The 16,141-nt window shown below is 40.1% G+C and overlaps 1 protein-coding gene across 3 annotated transcripts in view; it reads right to left on the bottom strand.

Moving 5' to 3' along the window:
• Nucleotides 1–15,724, bottom strand: part of AGB1 (GTP binding protein beta 1) — a 109,652-nt gene extending 93,928 nt beyond the window's left edge. For 2 of the 3 annotated variants that reach the window (XM_089418981.1, XM_089418985.1), the window contains exons 1-2: nt 15,285–15,723; nt 15,053–15,147 (exon numbers count right to left, since the gene is read on the bottom strand). In XM_089418981.1, coding sequence (XP_089275107.1) covers nt 15,053–15,147; nt 15,285–15,582 — 393 coding nt within the window. In that variant the 5' untranslated portion in view covers nt 15,583–15,723. Of the gene's footprint in view, nt 1–15,052; nt 15,148–15,284 lie in introns of all 3 variants that reach the window. The other variant, XM_089418986.1, reaches the window with a different exon arrangement.
• Nucleotides 15,725–16,141: the final 417 nt, after the last annotated feature.

Here is a 16,141-nt window from a genome sequence, read left to right as displayed (position 1 = left end):
ACTCATGGTTGTACTACTCATCCCTCAAAGTTTTCCTACAATCTTTTCTAATATGGGCAACTTTTCACAGCGATAGTACTTCCCATCCTTAGCTGATTTACCTAATCTAGAAGGTATGTTGTTGTCACTATTAGTTCCCTCTTGAATGTACCTCGCTTTGTCTTTAATAAATGATACAAAGGCACGCTTGGATGCTCCATTGTTGCCTCTGCATTTACTTTTTTTTTATTGTCCTACAATAATCTACTACAAAAACTCTCAAAAATATGTCAATTGACTCTTAAGTGACAATCATGGTTCCAACAAAAATTTCAAAAGGGGGCAGAAGGCTCTTCAATGAAATCAAAAGTTCCATTGTTGAGAAAACCATCATTGGAAAAAAATCGTTGAGCATCTAGAATACAACTTCTCAACAACATCCATGAAAAATAACAACAAAAATTAACAAACTGCAACAAGCATTAAAAATACAAAATAGATTCAGTTTTTTCCAAATTTTTAAACATATAAACCAACAACACCAAACAAACACATTAGCACATAAATATGGGAAAAATATGGGAATGGATACGAAATAATTTCGTCCTATACAGTGCTCCAAATAATTTCCACAAACGATCCCACCGCCATGTGGTAGTACCACTGAACTTTGCTTGCGCTTTATATTCCAGTTTGACTGTGTAATCACCTTTCCGAAAGTTTTTTGACCAGCATAAGGAGTCCTTGTCTTCTTCAACCAATTTGATATGATTATAGCATAACTTTCCCATGAAACCTTGCCATTTTTCAGCAAGCTGAATTCTGTCTTTGAGCCTCACCTTCCAAGTTGGCCATGATCCCGTGCCTTAGCATCCCAAAGGGAGAAGATATCAAGGTCGTGTCATGAAGCCAGAAGATCGTCTGATAGCCTAAAGGTTGTGCCTCTTCATCAAACAAAGTCGTATAAGACATGGCATTCAACATCATATTCAAGTCTAGAAACTCTAGCAACATATCCATTACCCTTAAAAATGCCTAAAATGTTTCAGAAATAGGATCCTGCATTTCCAAAAAAACCGAAACGTTTCGGAAATAGGATCCTGCGTTTCCAAGAAAACGGAAACATTTCAGTGTCATTTCCGTGTCGCTTCATACCCATTTCTATTTCTGAAATGTTGAACAGCGTTTTGGGGGGTTGGGAGGGCCATTTTCAATAACTTAGGATGTGGAGGATGCCAAATCAAAAATGATACATCAAACATGATATTGGATCCAAAACTTTCATACCTATCCCATCAAGGATTCAAAAGTGGACAACCAATACAAAATGACATCAAATATACAAATGTGCTTTATCATCATGAGTCATCTACAATGACAAATCTAGCTAACTATCATGCATCAAATCCCTCTCCTCCTTTTATGGGAAAAGATTATAGCTTGTTTGCCAATAGAGGGTCCTACATCATCTATCTATCACCAATTGGTGGGTGTAGCTATATCAATTTGTGTAGAAGGTAGTATTGATGTTGCCATATCACTCTCCACGAGATCAAACTCCTCCTCTGCCCCCCACACAATGAATAAAAAATTACATCAAATATACAAATGTATCTTATCATCATGAGTCATCTATAATGACAAATCTATCAACTAGCTATCTAACATTAAATCCTTCTCCGCCTTTTATGGGAAAAGGCCATGCCTTGTTTTCCATTAGAAGTCCTACGTCATCCATCTAACGTCAACTGGTGGGTGTAGCTACATCAATTTGCGTAGAAGGTGGTGTTCATATTGCCACATCAACATCCATGATGCTGCAACTACTGCAACTGAGAACCATATCCCAGCAATTGGCTTTACAACTGTCCACTGAGTCTCTGGCTGCAACTAGCTATGCTCTATCTACTACGTAACTATCTGTGCCCAACTGTCTCTGCACCCCTCAGTAACTGACTGCTACTAGTTCTACAACTATCCATCTGAATTTGACTGCGCCTGTTGAATTTGCTACTGAAATGGGTTCTCCACTATAACCATTTGTTCTCTGAAATGGACGAACTTAACTTTCCCTAGAGGTTTTCTGAGTATATCTGCAACCTGCTCATCTGTGGGAACATGCAGTAGCTAGACTGCTCCACGCTGCACACAATCTCTGATGAAGTGATATCATATGTTTATATGTTTCGACCTCTCATGAAAAACTGGATTTTCAGAGAGCTTGAAGCAACTCTGATTATCACAGTAGATACTAGTCGCCTCCATCCTCTGACTGAACAAACTTACTAGCAGCTTCCAAAGCCATATTGCTTCACATGTGGCCATGCTAGTAGCCATGTAGTCTGCTTCTACAAAGCTCAATGCCACGGACTTCTGCTTCATACTGCACCAAGATACGACCCCTGATCCAACGATGAAGCAACACGGAAATGTGCTCTTCTGATCCACAGTGCCCAATCTACATTTGTGAAACCACATAACCTGATGCCATCACCTCGAGTATACCTCAATCCATACTCGACCATGCAACGCAAATACCTCAGAATGTGCCTCGTTGTTGTCCAATGCACTCTCTTAGGTCCCACCATAAACTAACTAAGAGTTTGATTGTGAAGTAGATATCTGGCCTAGTGTTGACCAGATACATGAGGAACCGATGAGTTGTCTATACAAGGTTGGGTCAACGTCCTCGTCCTCTGATGCATCTATCTTCCTCCAGTTTGTAATCATAGGCGTAGACATAGGCTTACAGTGCTGCATTATGAACCTCTTCAGAATTTTTGAAGTGTATCTCCCTTAACCAAAGAAGATCTCCCCATCCTTCTGCCATACTTCCAGGCCTATGAAGTAATGCATCAATCCCAAGTCCTTCATGTCAAACTTTGTTGCCATGTTTCACTTGCAGTCTTCTATGAGCCCTGATGACCCTATTGGAAAGAGGTCATCCACATACAACACTAAAATAAGTGGTTCACTCTCTACCATCATATAGTAAAGGTTGAGATTTGCATCACTCTTAACGAATCCTATCTTTTGCAAGTAGCTATCAATCTGACCATATGATGCCCTGGGAGCCTATTTGAGCACGTATAGAGCTCTCTTCAGCCTGCACACATGTGTGCCCCACTCATGTGTCTCGAAGCCCTTTGGTTGTTCGATATATACCTCCCCCTCTATCTCCCCATTCAAGAATGTTGACGTCCATCAAGTGATTCGCCCATCCCATTTGGGTTGTTAGGGATATAACGAACCGGATGGAAGTGTATCTAACAACTGGGGCAAAGGTCTCCTCATAATCTATGCCTTCCTTATGCGCATACCCCTTTGCCACGAACCTAGCCTTGTACTTCTCCACATTGCCATCTGCAACGTGTTTGATCTTATAGATCCACTAAGAGCCCACAATAACCTATCCACATGCCTCAGCACTACCTCTCAAACATTGTTCGTCATGATTGAGCTATACTCTTCTACCATGGCATCCTACCCACACCTAATGTTGTGCAACCTCCTGATAGTTGGAAAGTTCAACAACCTGTGCCACCAATGCTTGGTACCTATCTAGTTGTCTATGTTCTCTCTTGTTCGTCTTAGGAGCTCCTACGAACTCCTCTGCATCTCTCAATGTCTAACGAAATTCCCTGTTGGTTCGACCACTAGTAGTGGGAGGATCGACCAACTCCTCATCCTGCTTTTGTTGCTCCGTTTGTAGCGAACTCACAAGGTCTCCTGCACTTGAGGTCATGCTCGTACTGGTGACTATACTAGATCCCTGTGACTGCCCATGTTGTTGTCCCCGTGGTTGCCCCTATTGCTGAACCAATGGAGTTTTTGTTGGCTCACTCCGATCACCTGCTAGCATCTCGCGAAACTTCTTGAAGGCTATGTCCTCCATGAACTTTACGTCCCATCTCACGATAATCTTCCTACTGATAGGAATGTAGATCCTAAATGCCTTTGAGGTCTCATTATACCCAATGAAGAACCCCTTTCTGCAATATGATCCAACTTAGTGCGCTTCTTGTTTGGAACATGGCAATAGTTTATGTTGCCAAAGATCTTGAAGTGACTTACTTCTACTTCTTCCCTAAGAAGACTTCTTCAGGGGTCATCTTCTCCAATGCCCTATGAGGAACTTTGTTCTATATATACACAGTCATGTTACATGCCTCTGCCCATAGAAACTTGGGCAAATCCTAGTCATATAACATCACCTTTGCAACCCCAACTATAGACCTATTCTTCTACTCTGCCACCCCATTTTGTCGTGGATTTTATGAAGTTGTCCATTCCCTCCCGATTCCTTCCTTCGCACAGAAACTTGTGAAGTCACTATCTGTGTACTCTCCTCCGTTATCCGAGCGAAGCACCTTGATCTTCTTCCCTGTTGCATTCTCTACTAGAGCTTTAAACTCCCTAAAGCGACTGAAGACCTCATTCTTGGTCTTCAAGAAGTAGATCTAGGTTTTCCTGGAATAGTCATCAATGAAGTTGACAAAATACTCGTGCCCCCTGAGAAATCTAATGGACATAAGGCCACAAATATCTGAGTGTATAAGTTGTAGCACTCCACCTGATCTATTGTCACATCTTGAGAATCTTGCCTTAGCATATTTCCCAAGCACGCACCATCTGCACACATCATCGTGTTACGTACTCAATTCTGGCACACCTGTTACTGTCTCCTTAAGCATCCTAAGTGCTCCATGGTGTAAATGTCCCATCCTCCTATGCCATAACTCATTCAGGTCTCTCGCACTGTTATTTCCATTATTGTTACTGCTAACTAGTGCCATGGGAGAGTCGAACTACAACCTATACAATTTGTTGCTTCATACCCCAATTTGTTTCACCTTCTTCCAATTCTGGTGTTTGACTCATTCTTGGTCTTCAAGAAGTAGATCTAGGTTTTCCTGGAATAGTCATCAATGAAGTTGACAAAATACCTGTGCCCCCTGAGAGATTTAGTGGACATAGGGCCACAAATATCTGATTGTATAAGTTGTAGCACTCCACCTAATCTACTGCCACATCTTGAGAATGTTGCCTTAACATATTTCCCAAGCACGCAACATCTGCACACATCATCGTGTTACGTGCTTAATTTTGGCACACCTGTTACTGTCTGCTTAAGCATCTTAAGTGCGCCATGGTGTAAATGTCCCATCCTCCTACGCCATCACTCATTCAGGTCTCTCACACTGCTATTACCATTATTGTTACTGCTAACTAGTTGCCATTGGATAGTCGAATTGCAACCTATACAATTTGTTGCTTCATACCCCAATTTGTTTCACCTTCTTCCAATTCTGGTGTTTGATGCACATCTTTTTCCCTACAAAGTAGACATCATATCCCTTATACTGTAACTGGGTACTAAAATTAGGTTCATACCTAGTCCCAACACATGCAATACATCTGTGCTTGCTCATGACTCCCTCTGAATGCCAATGGTACCTCTCCATACTGGAGTACAATTGGTCATGTTTCCCATTGTAACCTGGAAGTCCATCTCCTCCTCATTTAGCTAGAGAAGTATTCTCTAACTCTTGTCATGTGGGTTGACGCTCCATTGTCTATATACCAACCTCCCTGTGAAGCTGAGCTAGATAGGCAAGCGACTGAGCAAATCTGTCCTCCAATCTGGAAGACAAACTTGTAGCCTCCTAAATGTTGAATCTGTCTGCAGCCATACTGGAGAAATCTGAGAAATCTACTGAAGACATCCTGAGTATAATTTCATGTGCTTTTGTCCACCTGTCGTTGATCTGCTCCTACAAAATCATTACGCCCAGATTTGCTCAACGAACTCATTTATCTGCTCACTAGAACTGCTTCCTGACAAATCCATTGCCTACAAATCTCTACTTCTGAGGCTAATCAAAGTTTTCTGCTAGCTGTTATTGAAAATCAAACCCCCACCTCTACAATTCGCACTACGGGCTAGCCTTTGTGCAGGTCAGAGAAATTTTGCCCAGAAAATCCCTCTAAAGTTGCAAAATTCTCCTTCGCTACAGAGCTTCTAATCTATCTTCAAACCTGGCTCTGATACCATGTTAAAATTTCCTTAAATGCAGCAACTAGAATTTATTCTTCTAACTAATTAATTATGCAGTTTAATTATTACAGCAAATAACAAATAAATCACACTACAATTCTTCACAATAAAATTACGCAACGAAAAATAAACTAGAACTAAGAAAATAGATGCGCACACAAAATAAAAATGGCACCAATATTTTTGGACTAACGCCACCAGAAAAACCCGAGAGGAAAAACCAGTGCAACAAATGAGGGTTTATTTTTATTAATATGCAGCAGCAAAATCTAAGTACAATAATGTGGATGCCAAACTAGCAATCTTCCAGCAAAATCTTTGAGTACAAATCTGAGGGAAAATTTCCCTTCTCCATAAGTAATCCAACCTCTACTTGGCCACTTGAAACACCCCTGTGCAAACTTCTGCGCTACCTTTGTGCAGCCTGTAACTCACACTCCCTGAAACTACTTTGATGTGCCTCAATCCCGCTCTCTCTGCCACTAAGATGAATTTACTGGCCCTCTAAAAGAAATTCCCAGCACTCAGCGACTAAATCGACCTCCTACTTGGCTGAATTGAACTACCTCAATGGAGGTTCTACGCAGTCCCTACGTAGCCTCTCTGTGGAAATATGCAACCTCCCTTCTGTTGTCTTTCCAGCACTAGAACACCACCGGAAATTTCTGTTGTTGCTCCCTCAACAACTGTGCTCTGGCTCAAACTCTCTCCTTTGAATCTCTACAACTGGATAGCTCGATCGACCCAAGGAACTCGCTCTCCATCTCATTCGATGTGTCTATCTCCATCCCCATCGACCTACACTTAAAATATCTCGTTGGAGCACAAACGGCCATGATGAAATCGTCATCAACAGCTAAAGATCATCTTAGACTCTATCTGTGTGAGTCTCTAGATCTTTCTCGATCTTTCTCAATTAATTGTTGTTAATTAATCAATTTTGCTAAGCTAGACTTGGGAATTTTTTAATTATTGATCAATTAACTTAATTGAGTTGTCTCTAAGTGTTTTTTCCTGAAACCTTTTATGGGTTTTAGAGATCTTGTGTTCCTTAGTCTCTTAGACACAAATCAAGGCTAGAACACCTGTCTGATGCTACAAAAACTAACAATTTTCTCCAGAGCAAGAGGCCCAGCTAAACTGAAGAGAAGGGAGAAAGAGTGCACGAAAATTTCAAGAGCATTTCCAAGAGGCCGAGTAGTTGAAGCACGAAGGAGGTTGATTTATCAAGTGGATCAATTTCCTTAAGTGCACAAGGGTCATATGAGGAGGAAAAGAGAGGGTCGATTTACTAGTGCCGAAGGCCAAGTTTCTATAGGGTCGAATTCTTCAAGAGGTTGATTTTTTGGTGGGTTGATTTCCCAGAGGGGCCGAGTTACAAGTTCCAACAGTGCATTTTCTCTGTGGGTCTAGGCCCATATTTTCCCTAGAATTTTAATGAAGGAAAATTGTTATGGGTGTATACTTATTGTTGTGATGTGATTAATCTCTCGATTTTTATTTTTCTGATGCAAATTAACTTTTTCATAAGTTAAATACCAATGATTTTATTTTCTAGCAATTTAGAATTTTATGGGAATAAAAATTATTGAGGTATAAATAAATCTGGGATGGTATTGGAAATTCAACATGGTATCAAAGCACTAGAAACTCTGAGGGAGAGATATCACAAAGGTTTTACAGCAGCAAGTTTTTTTTTGGCAGCAAAATTTTTATTTTGCAACTTGGGTTTTGTGGCCAAGGTGGATTTGTGAAATGGCATCAATAAGCTTGAGATACGAAGACAAGTTGGATGGGGCCGCTAAATTTGGTCCATGGAAGGAGCGGATCATTATTGCTCTAAAAATGAATAGTTTGTGGGAATTTGCAAAAACAAAGATCCAGGTTCCTTTTAACCCTGCCCAAGCGGTCAAGCACAACTTGAAGGATGTGAAAGCGATGGGTATTATCTTCGATGGTGTGAGGGATCATATAATTCCTCACATAACAGGGAACAACACAACACATAAGATGTGGGCAACCTTAACCAGTCTTTATCAGAGTAAAAATGAGAATAGGATAATGGTGTTGCAAGAGAAGTTGATCAGCATCTGGATGAACAAACCATAGACCATAACCTCATTTCTCACCATGAGCTATCAGTTGTGGGAGAAGTTGTGAGTGATTTGGAACTAAGGTAGCTCTAAAGGGATGCGTTAAGCAATGGACCACCTTTATGGAGGGGATTCTAGATGGACAACGTCTTCCTGATTGGAGCAAATTGTGGGGTGACTTCATCCAAAAAGAACGCTAGGAGAGTTCAACAACTAGCGAACATTATAAGAGTGGTGGTGGGGATGACGAACTTCCTCATGTTCTGCAAGGGGAAGGTGTTAATTTTAGGTATGTTCTATGTTGAGAGCAAATTTACTTCAATTTTCCATATTAGCTCAATATCAATTCCAGATTAGCAATCACATTTAGCATGATGGTAAAATGCAGATAGAACATAAACATAAATCGCAGAAAACAAGCCAAGATAAGAGGACACAAGATGTGGCGCCACCCAGGGACAAACCCCAATGTGGGGAAACCCTTGATCAATTCTTCTTATGTTCTTCAATAGTTCAGCACACAGAGAAATAGTACATATACATCAGAAGTCAACATTTTAACTTGACAATATAAGAGCAGAGATCTTCACTAAGAAGATAACACATGAGGTAGTTGATCTGAACTCAGTTGAAGGCATACTACTTCAACTGATTCTCCAAGGTGATTCCATCACCATGCTACACCTGTCACAATGTTGCACTCATCACTGTACTGCACTTCGTTACACTATGCTGCACTCATCATACTGCATACAATCATCATTGTGTTGCACCCATCATGCTGCACTTCATTACACTATGCTGCACTCATCATACTTCATACAATCATCACTGTGTTGCACCCAGCATGTTGCACTTCATTACACTATGTTGCACTCATCATCATCACTGTGCTGCACCACTGTCATGTTGCACTTCATTACACTATGTTGCACTCATCATCATCATTGTGTTATAATACATCCAAGTTGTTGTAATACTTATGCTGCAAATGCATACTAGCCTTAGCTGCCTGGTATGGCTTGCAGCCTCGCAGAGCAGCTAGGCTATAGCTACAGTCTCCTTCAACAGGGCTTCATGACACATTGTTTAGGGTACTAGAGGACCTTCTTTATGCTTAAGGTCATCTCCTATGACATCGTTAGGCTTCTACATATTTAGGCAGCGTAGAGCTTCTCCATGATAGTGTTAGGCTTCTCCACATTAGGGCAGCATAGAGCTTCTTTAGGACAACGTTAAGCTTCTCCACATTAGGGCAGCGTAGAGCTTCTTTAAGACAGCGTTAAGTTCTCTTCTATGACAGCATTAGGGCCTGTCTTTAGGCCTCCTTTATACTGTGATTAGCCCTCCTATTCTTTGTGGCTAGGGCATAATATGACCCTCCTAACTCAGCATCTAAATGTCTCTTCTAGGACAGCGTTAGGGCCTGTTGAGGACAACGTCTTAGGCTCTGCGTTTAGCTTCTCCTAGTTGTGATTCCAAGACTACACTAAAGTCTTTATAACAGCGTTAAGGATTCTCCATCATGACTGCGATTAGGGCTTGTTGTAGGATCTTTAAGAGGACCCTTTTTCCTCCACATTTAGGGCTATTACAACAAGCATATAAGTCCTTGTTTTATTGCATTCTAGTCCCTCGTTTGATTGCATCCTAGTCCCTTGTTTGACTGCGTCCTAGTCCCTTTCAAATTTGCAGTTTAGGGCATGGCAAATCTCTTCTTAGGACAACGTATCCTCTTGGGGGCTTCCCCTTCCACTAAAACCCAAAACAGTGGAGAGAAGAGATCACAAGAGGTGAGTCTAAAATGACTTGCAAGGCACCTCTATTTATACTAAAAGGTGGAGGACAAGTGGGGGTAATTTGGTTGTTGGCCGACCTTGACGAATTGTCACATAACACAAATAAATTCATATCTCCATGAATACTTGTCAGAATCAAATGATCTTTAGATCAATCCTACATCTCGCGACGAGAGGAATCCAAGAAAAATATCAGCTGCCATGAATAAGTAGACCCACATGGAGTTTGGCCCTAGTTGCCAATTTTAACAGAAGGCCAAGCAGAACCAAGGTGGAGGAGGATCTTCACAAAGTAAAAAGGAGGACACGAGCAAAGTAAAATTCTTTTCATGTTGCAAGTTCAGTCACTTTGTCGGACAATGTCTAAATAGGAAGAAGGGCAAGGGAAAGACATATGCCGCAGCCAAAGCACAGATGGATGAGTTGGCCAAGAAGTTTGAGACGAACTTTGCCTTGGTTTCATGACTTTCTGGCACTATTACAAGGCGTGTGGTATGTGGAGAGTGGAGCATCTCATCACATGACGATATTTCGAGATATTTTCACCAACATAACGAAAGAGCCTAGAGCACTACATGTTGAGCTTGGAGACAACACCAAGTATTCAGTAGAGGGCATTGGCAACATTGAGTTTTAGATGGACTCAAGGAGTATCATGGAGGTGAACCAAATGATGTTTGTATCAGGATTGGAGAAGAATCTCCTTTTAGTTCGGCCATGGAGGATAGAGGACGAAAGTTCATATTCACGAGGGGTGAAGTAGTTGTTACACTGAAAGGAGTCGATTCCAGCAAGAGGCGAGTACTTGGGAGCGGGGAGAACAACCTATATTTGTTGAGAAGAAAGCCGGTGAAGGCTCTTGTACATGAGAGTGATAACCAAAGTGAGCTTTGGCATGGGAGGATGGGACACCTACACCACAAGGCTCTTCCTATGTTACAGAGGATGGTTACAGGTTTTCCAAAGAATAGGGTGGAGCAAGAGGGATTGTACAAAGGGTGTTCCCTTGGCAAGCATGCCAGGGTAGTGTTTTCTCACAGTGAGACTAGGTCTAAGAGATATTGGACTTGGTGCATTCAGATATATGTGGTCCTATGTCAATAGAATCTCAGGCCTGTGTACAGCCCACAGTAGCAAAAATGAAGGGAGTTACAACTATCAACTATTTTTAGAACTGGCTCTAATACCATGTCAGACCAGGCAGTAACTCCGTTAGGCAGAAAAGATGATTCGATTTATTACATTAGGTAGCTATTGTTATATACAAGAATGTGACTGCTCAGTTCATCTTCTGATCACTGTTCACATTCCAGATTCACCCAACCGCAGAGGATTAGGTGTCAACAGAATCAATCATAGGGTCTAGCTACTTTGCGACATTATTAGATGACTATTCCAGGAAGACTTGAATCTACTTCCTAGACGAAGGGTGACGTCTTCGGTTGGTTTCAAGAGTTCGAAATTCTTGTAGAGAACCAGATTCGGAGGTACTAAGATATGATAGTGGGGACAAGTGTACCTCTAATGAGTTTCAGGATTTTTGCAGGGAGGCATGAATCAAGAAGGAACTCACAGTACCTTACAACCCTCAGCAGAATGGGGTTAACGAAAGGAAGAAAAAGACCATAATGGGAGCAGCGAAGGCAATGAATTATGATCAAGACTTGCCTATGTTTTTGTGGGCGAAGACCTGCGATACACCTATCGAAAAAGCAGACGAATCCAATGAGTAGAAAGCTCTAGTTCACTGGGGGGAATGGGTAACAAAGGGAAGAAACGGTGTGGAATTTCAAAGGCTCAAAGAATTCAGGAGGCAAACAGACTGGAGATTGCCTTGACAAACAAGAAGGTGGACAAGCTCACAGTCCATACAAGCACATTAATAGACATTCTCTCTTCATACAAAAGCAGCTATATCATTTCAAACTTGACCTTCAATGCCTACACGGTCAGCTACAGGCAATTATGAAGACAAAGAAAGGAGAAACTCATGATGCAGGGAAGAAAACTACATTCATCAACTCTGTCAAGCCAGACCAGCCTGAACACCCTGATCTCAACCGGGTAGCCCCATAATGCAATTTTATAGTCATAAATGAATAGAAGCCAATTTCAAATGCTTTTTGTCAATTTATGCCTTTGAAGTGTGGCTATTTTCTAGATAATTTCTTTCAGTTTTATCCATATAGACATAGTTAATGTTTTGTCCCCACCAGGTCATAGGTTCAAATCTCATGGGAAAGGGTTGAGGATGGGAACCACATTTGGGGGAATTAAACTATCTTAAGGAGCATCCAAGCTCAACTGAGCTTCACACAATCTTGGTGATAGCATCCCACTGGTGGACAGATCATTGGGGCTGGCCTCGGCCTAGGCTCAGCCTAGTTCAAAATACATGCATCAGTGCTCCATGTTCAGTGTTCAAGAATCAAGAGTATATACATAAATTTGCAAAATATTGAATTATCATCCTTATTAAGAATTTCAGTTCCCTTGATTTAGTTAATAAATTCCAGCAAAATACAAAATCTTAGATTTCAGTAATGAGATTGAGAAATAATGTCGATATATCCATGTATAATAGCTTATATTTTCTTCATGGTCTGAACATTATATGAAGTAAGCCCTTGCACTTTTTTAAAGGATCCTTTTGTATTTTATCTTTCAAGAATGGATGAACATGAAATTCATTTCAATTTTCCCAAAACTCAATCCCATATAGCAAATTTGTCCATTAATTTTGTCTTCCCTAAAAATTTGATTTAAAAATTAAATAATAAAACATGGCCTTCAGTTTACACAATTTAACTCGACTAAAAGCCACTTCACAGTTGTTGATATGTCTGCAAAAAGCACTAAGTATCTGCAAAGATAAAATATAGTAGGCTATGCTAAGCATCATGTTTCTCAAGGATTGGCCTGAGCTAATTAAGACTATAAAATTCAGTTCAATATAGTCAAATTCACTATTTCGACTGTTTGTGTTATTTTACAGGCTTTTCTTATTCTAGGTTTTTTTTCAATAACTTTGACGGGGAGTAACCCTCCTATAAACGGGATCACCTCAAGTCACTTGAAATGGTTCCAAAGTGATTCATGTCTGATGCAACTAGCTTCACTGACCAGGCAGTTGCTGTCAGAGAGGAATTTCCGGGAATCTGGATTCTGGAATAATCATCATATGGCAATTCCACTATACATCGGTTCTCAGTGCTCACTTCTCTCTGATTCCAAGCTGTATCAGAACCGTAATCACCAAGATTGGGAACTGATTCTAATGTCATTGTAAGTTATTCTTTTCTTGCATCACTGGAATTCCATCGTTTTGAATAGAGGCACTATTTACAGGAGAATTTCCCTAGACTTAGAACGTACAATACTACAAAGCAACTGCAAAACATACGTTGTACATACTTACAATAGACATCATTGCATATGCGCTAGAAAAGGCTTGAATCTCCACTGGGCCTGACTTGAGATCATTAACAGATTGTAATCTAATACAAAACTGCAAAGCAATTGTGAAATATACTTTGTCCATAGTTACAGTAGACATCATTGCATATGTGTTAGCAAAGGCTTGAATCTCTACTGGGACTGACTTGAGATCATCCACAGATTGTAATCTAATAAGGGATCATGTGAAACACAGGGATCAAGACTAACGCAACTCATTCAGAGCATAAATAATATTAGCAATGTCATAAATGCTCCTGTTACTTTCTATACATTTTCATGACTAGTTTGAAAGGTCTGGCCTTTGGCTTTAAACAGAAACAGGTTTTGTATGAGATTGTAAGTGAAATGAAGGAATGCAGAAGGAATTTCCTCCCCAAGCATTTAATTTCTTACCTACAAAAAATGCAGCATACCTGCAGAAAGTGCTTCCTTGACCCGCGAACAAATTAATGGAATCCTCCCAACTTAATGGTCTACAGACACCTTGTAGAACATAATCTTCACATGCACATTGAGATATGTGAATGAAAACAAAGGCAATTGTATAACATCGAATGTTAGAAGCAAATACCCGATACAGACTTAATATTTTGTTTTATTTACAAATCTTAAGCTTCTTTTCTCAAAATCTAAGTAAACCCTAGGAGAACCCTGACTCAAAAGCTCAGCATAGTCTATCTAAAAAATAACACTAAACCACATTTAGGACCGGACTCTTTGTACAGGTCGATATATTAAGTTAACGTGAGGATCAATGTCTGTAAAATTGAGTGACCCATCAAATATTGGAAAAATCATCTACAACTCGACCAATGTCTGGCAAACAAAAATAGGGATTAAAGGAAGAAAAATAAAACCGGCGAAAAATCGCCAAGTAACACTCAAAAAATCGAAAAACTGAGAAAGTTGGAAAAAATTGGCAAAAAAAATATTATTTTTCCTCGCTCCTCTCACATTTTTAGAAAATAACTTCTTATTTGAATACATTTCAGCTTTCTTCAAACTATGATGTCGATTACTAGCTTTACTGTCATTGACATTTCGTGATCAACAAAATATCATGACCAATACCACTATAAGGATGACACTTGCTTCAACATCAGATTCAGAGGACCTCTTGCCAATCTCTGAAATTGCTAAAAAATAAAATAGAAATCCTATTTAAATCCTTGATAATACATAAGATAATGTGGCGCATTCTCTTCTTCCAAATATAGCCTACAATGATTTAAATATAACCATCCCTATCACATACGATAACCTAAAAACTCAGATAAGATGTCTACCGCAAAGTCCTTCGGGGATATAATATGAGAATACTGAAACTTTGACATGAAACTGAACAAATTAAAAGCGACCAGACCAGCAGAGGCATAAATTGACCTCCACAATGTTTAACGATTACAAACTAAGTTCTTGTGTGACCTACAGAAGTTGAAATTTTGTTAAAATTCATTTTCTCGAGGTTTAATTTATAGCGATCCTGACCATATTTCTCTGGAACAAGAAATGACATTTGCCTTTTTTTTTGAGAGCCTAAATTTATGTTGACACATGTCGGGGTTGAGCAAGAACTTATTTTAAGTTAACGGCAATAGTAATGCACATCGAAAACAAATAAAGAATAGCGAAATACGGCTTCTCAGAAGTCTCTGCACACCTACTTTTCCTGTGTGACCTTGAAGTGTTCTACAGCAAACCAGATCCGTGAAGCTGAAGCTGATTGGGGTCCTTCCATTACTGCTGGCATACGTTGCAACTGCAAGATGTGGAAAAAGACATAAAAAGCCTATTGATCAGTGCGCGCAGCTCGTTGCATTAAGCCAAATCTCACTAAAACAGCCCTAATTCAATACGAAAGAGGCAAAAGAAAATTCGATTCCCAGCAGTACAGACCGTCTGTATCCAACAGCTGGAGGCGCTTAGCCTTTATCCGTTCTCTGAGAGCGTTAACCTTTGCCGTTGCCGCTGCATGACGTTCCCTAAGCTCTGCCACCGACATAGCTCGATAATTTACAGGAGCAGGAGTGTTAATGGAGAATGCATCGAAACCCTGATTTGAACCAGCACAATAAGCAAAACCAGAGATGTTCGGTATGCAAATCAGTAAAGAGCTCCACGTCGTATGCCAAATAATTATTTTTTTGGCAGATTTAGGGAACATAAACTTCGCATAAGGGAAGGACTCGACCATGGATCGAAATCCAAAGACCCTGGTCTCGCTCTCTCGGTTGTGGGTTCAGAAAGTATCAGCCGTTCTGAAAACCGGCGGCTTCGGTCCGGGAAACATGACGGTAAACCAGAAACCAGTATCGGTCATTAGGACAGCCGAGGAAAAAATATTATATATTGCATTTTTCCCGGAATTTATATAAATAACTATATATTAACAAACATCATCTTTTAATAATTAATTCATTGTTTTTTTGTTGGAGTGTGGCATACGTTTAGAATTATGTCACATGGTAAAACAGTGCATTATAAGAGAAATCCGGTTACACATTGTTCCAAGTCTTGTAGACAAAATGTATGAGGGCCTTTAGGAAGAAAATGAGGGTTGGTTTGATTTCGAGGTTCATAATTTATGCAGGAAGATATTGAATGTGTATCATAAGTTTTAATCTTTATTTTAAGGTTTTTTTAATGGTATTATAAGAGAAATCTGGTTACACATTGTTCTCGTAGGCAAAATGTATGAGGGCCTTTATGAAGAAATGAGGGTTGGTTTGATTTCAATGTTTATTATTTATGTA

This window comes from Pinus tabuliformis, chromosome 6, assembly GCF_031772625.1.
Source record: "Pinus tabuliformis cultivar Carrire ecotype Pingquan chromosome 6, CPIR1, whole genome shotgun sequence".
NCBI classification, from domain to species: Eukaryota; Viridiplantae; Streptophyta; class Pinopsida; order Pinales; family Pinaceae; genus Pinus; species Pinus tabuliformis.
This window is presented reverse-complemented; position numbering and strand designations above follow the sequence as displayed.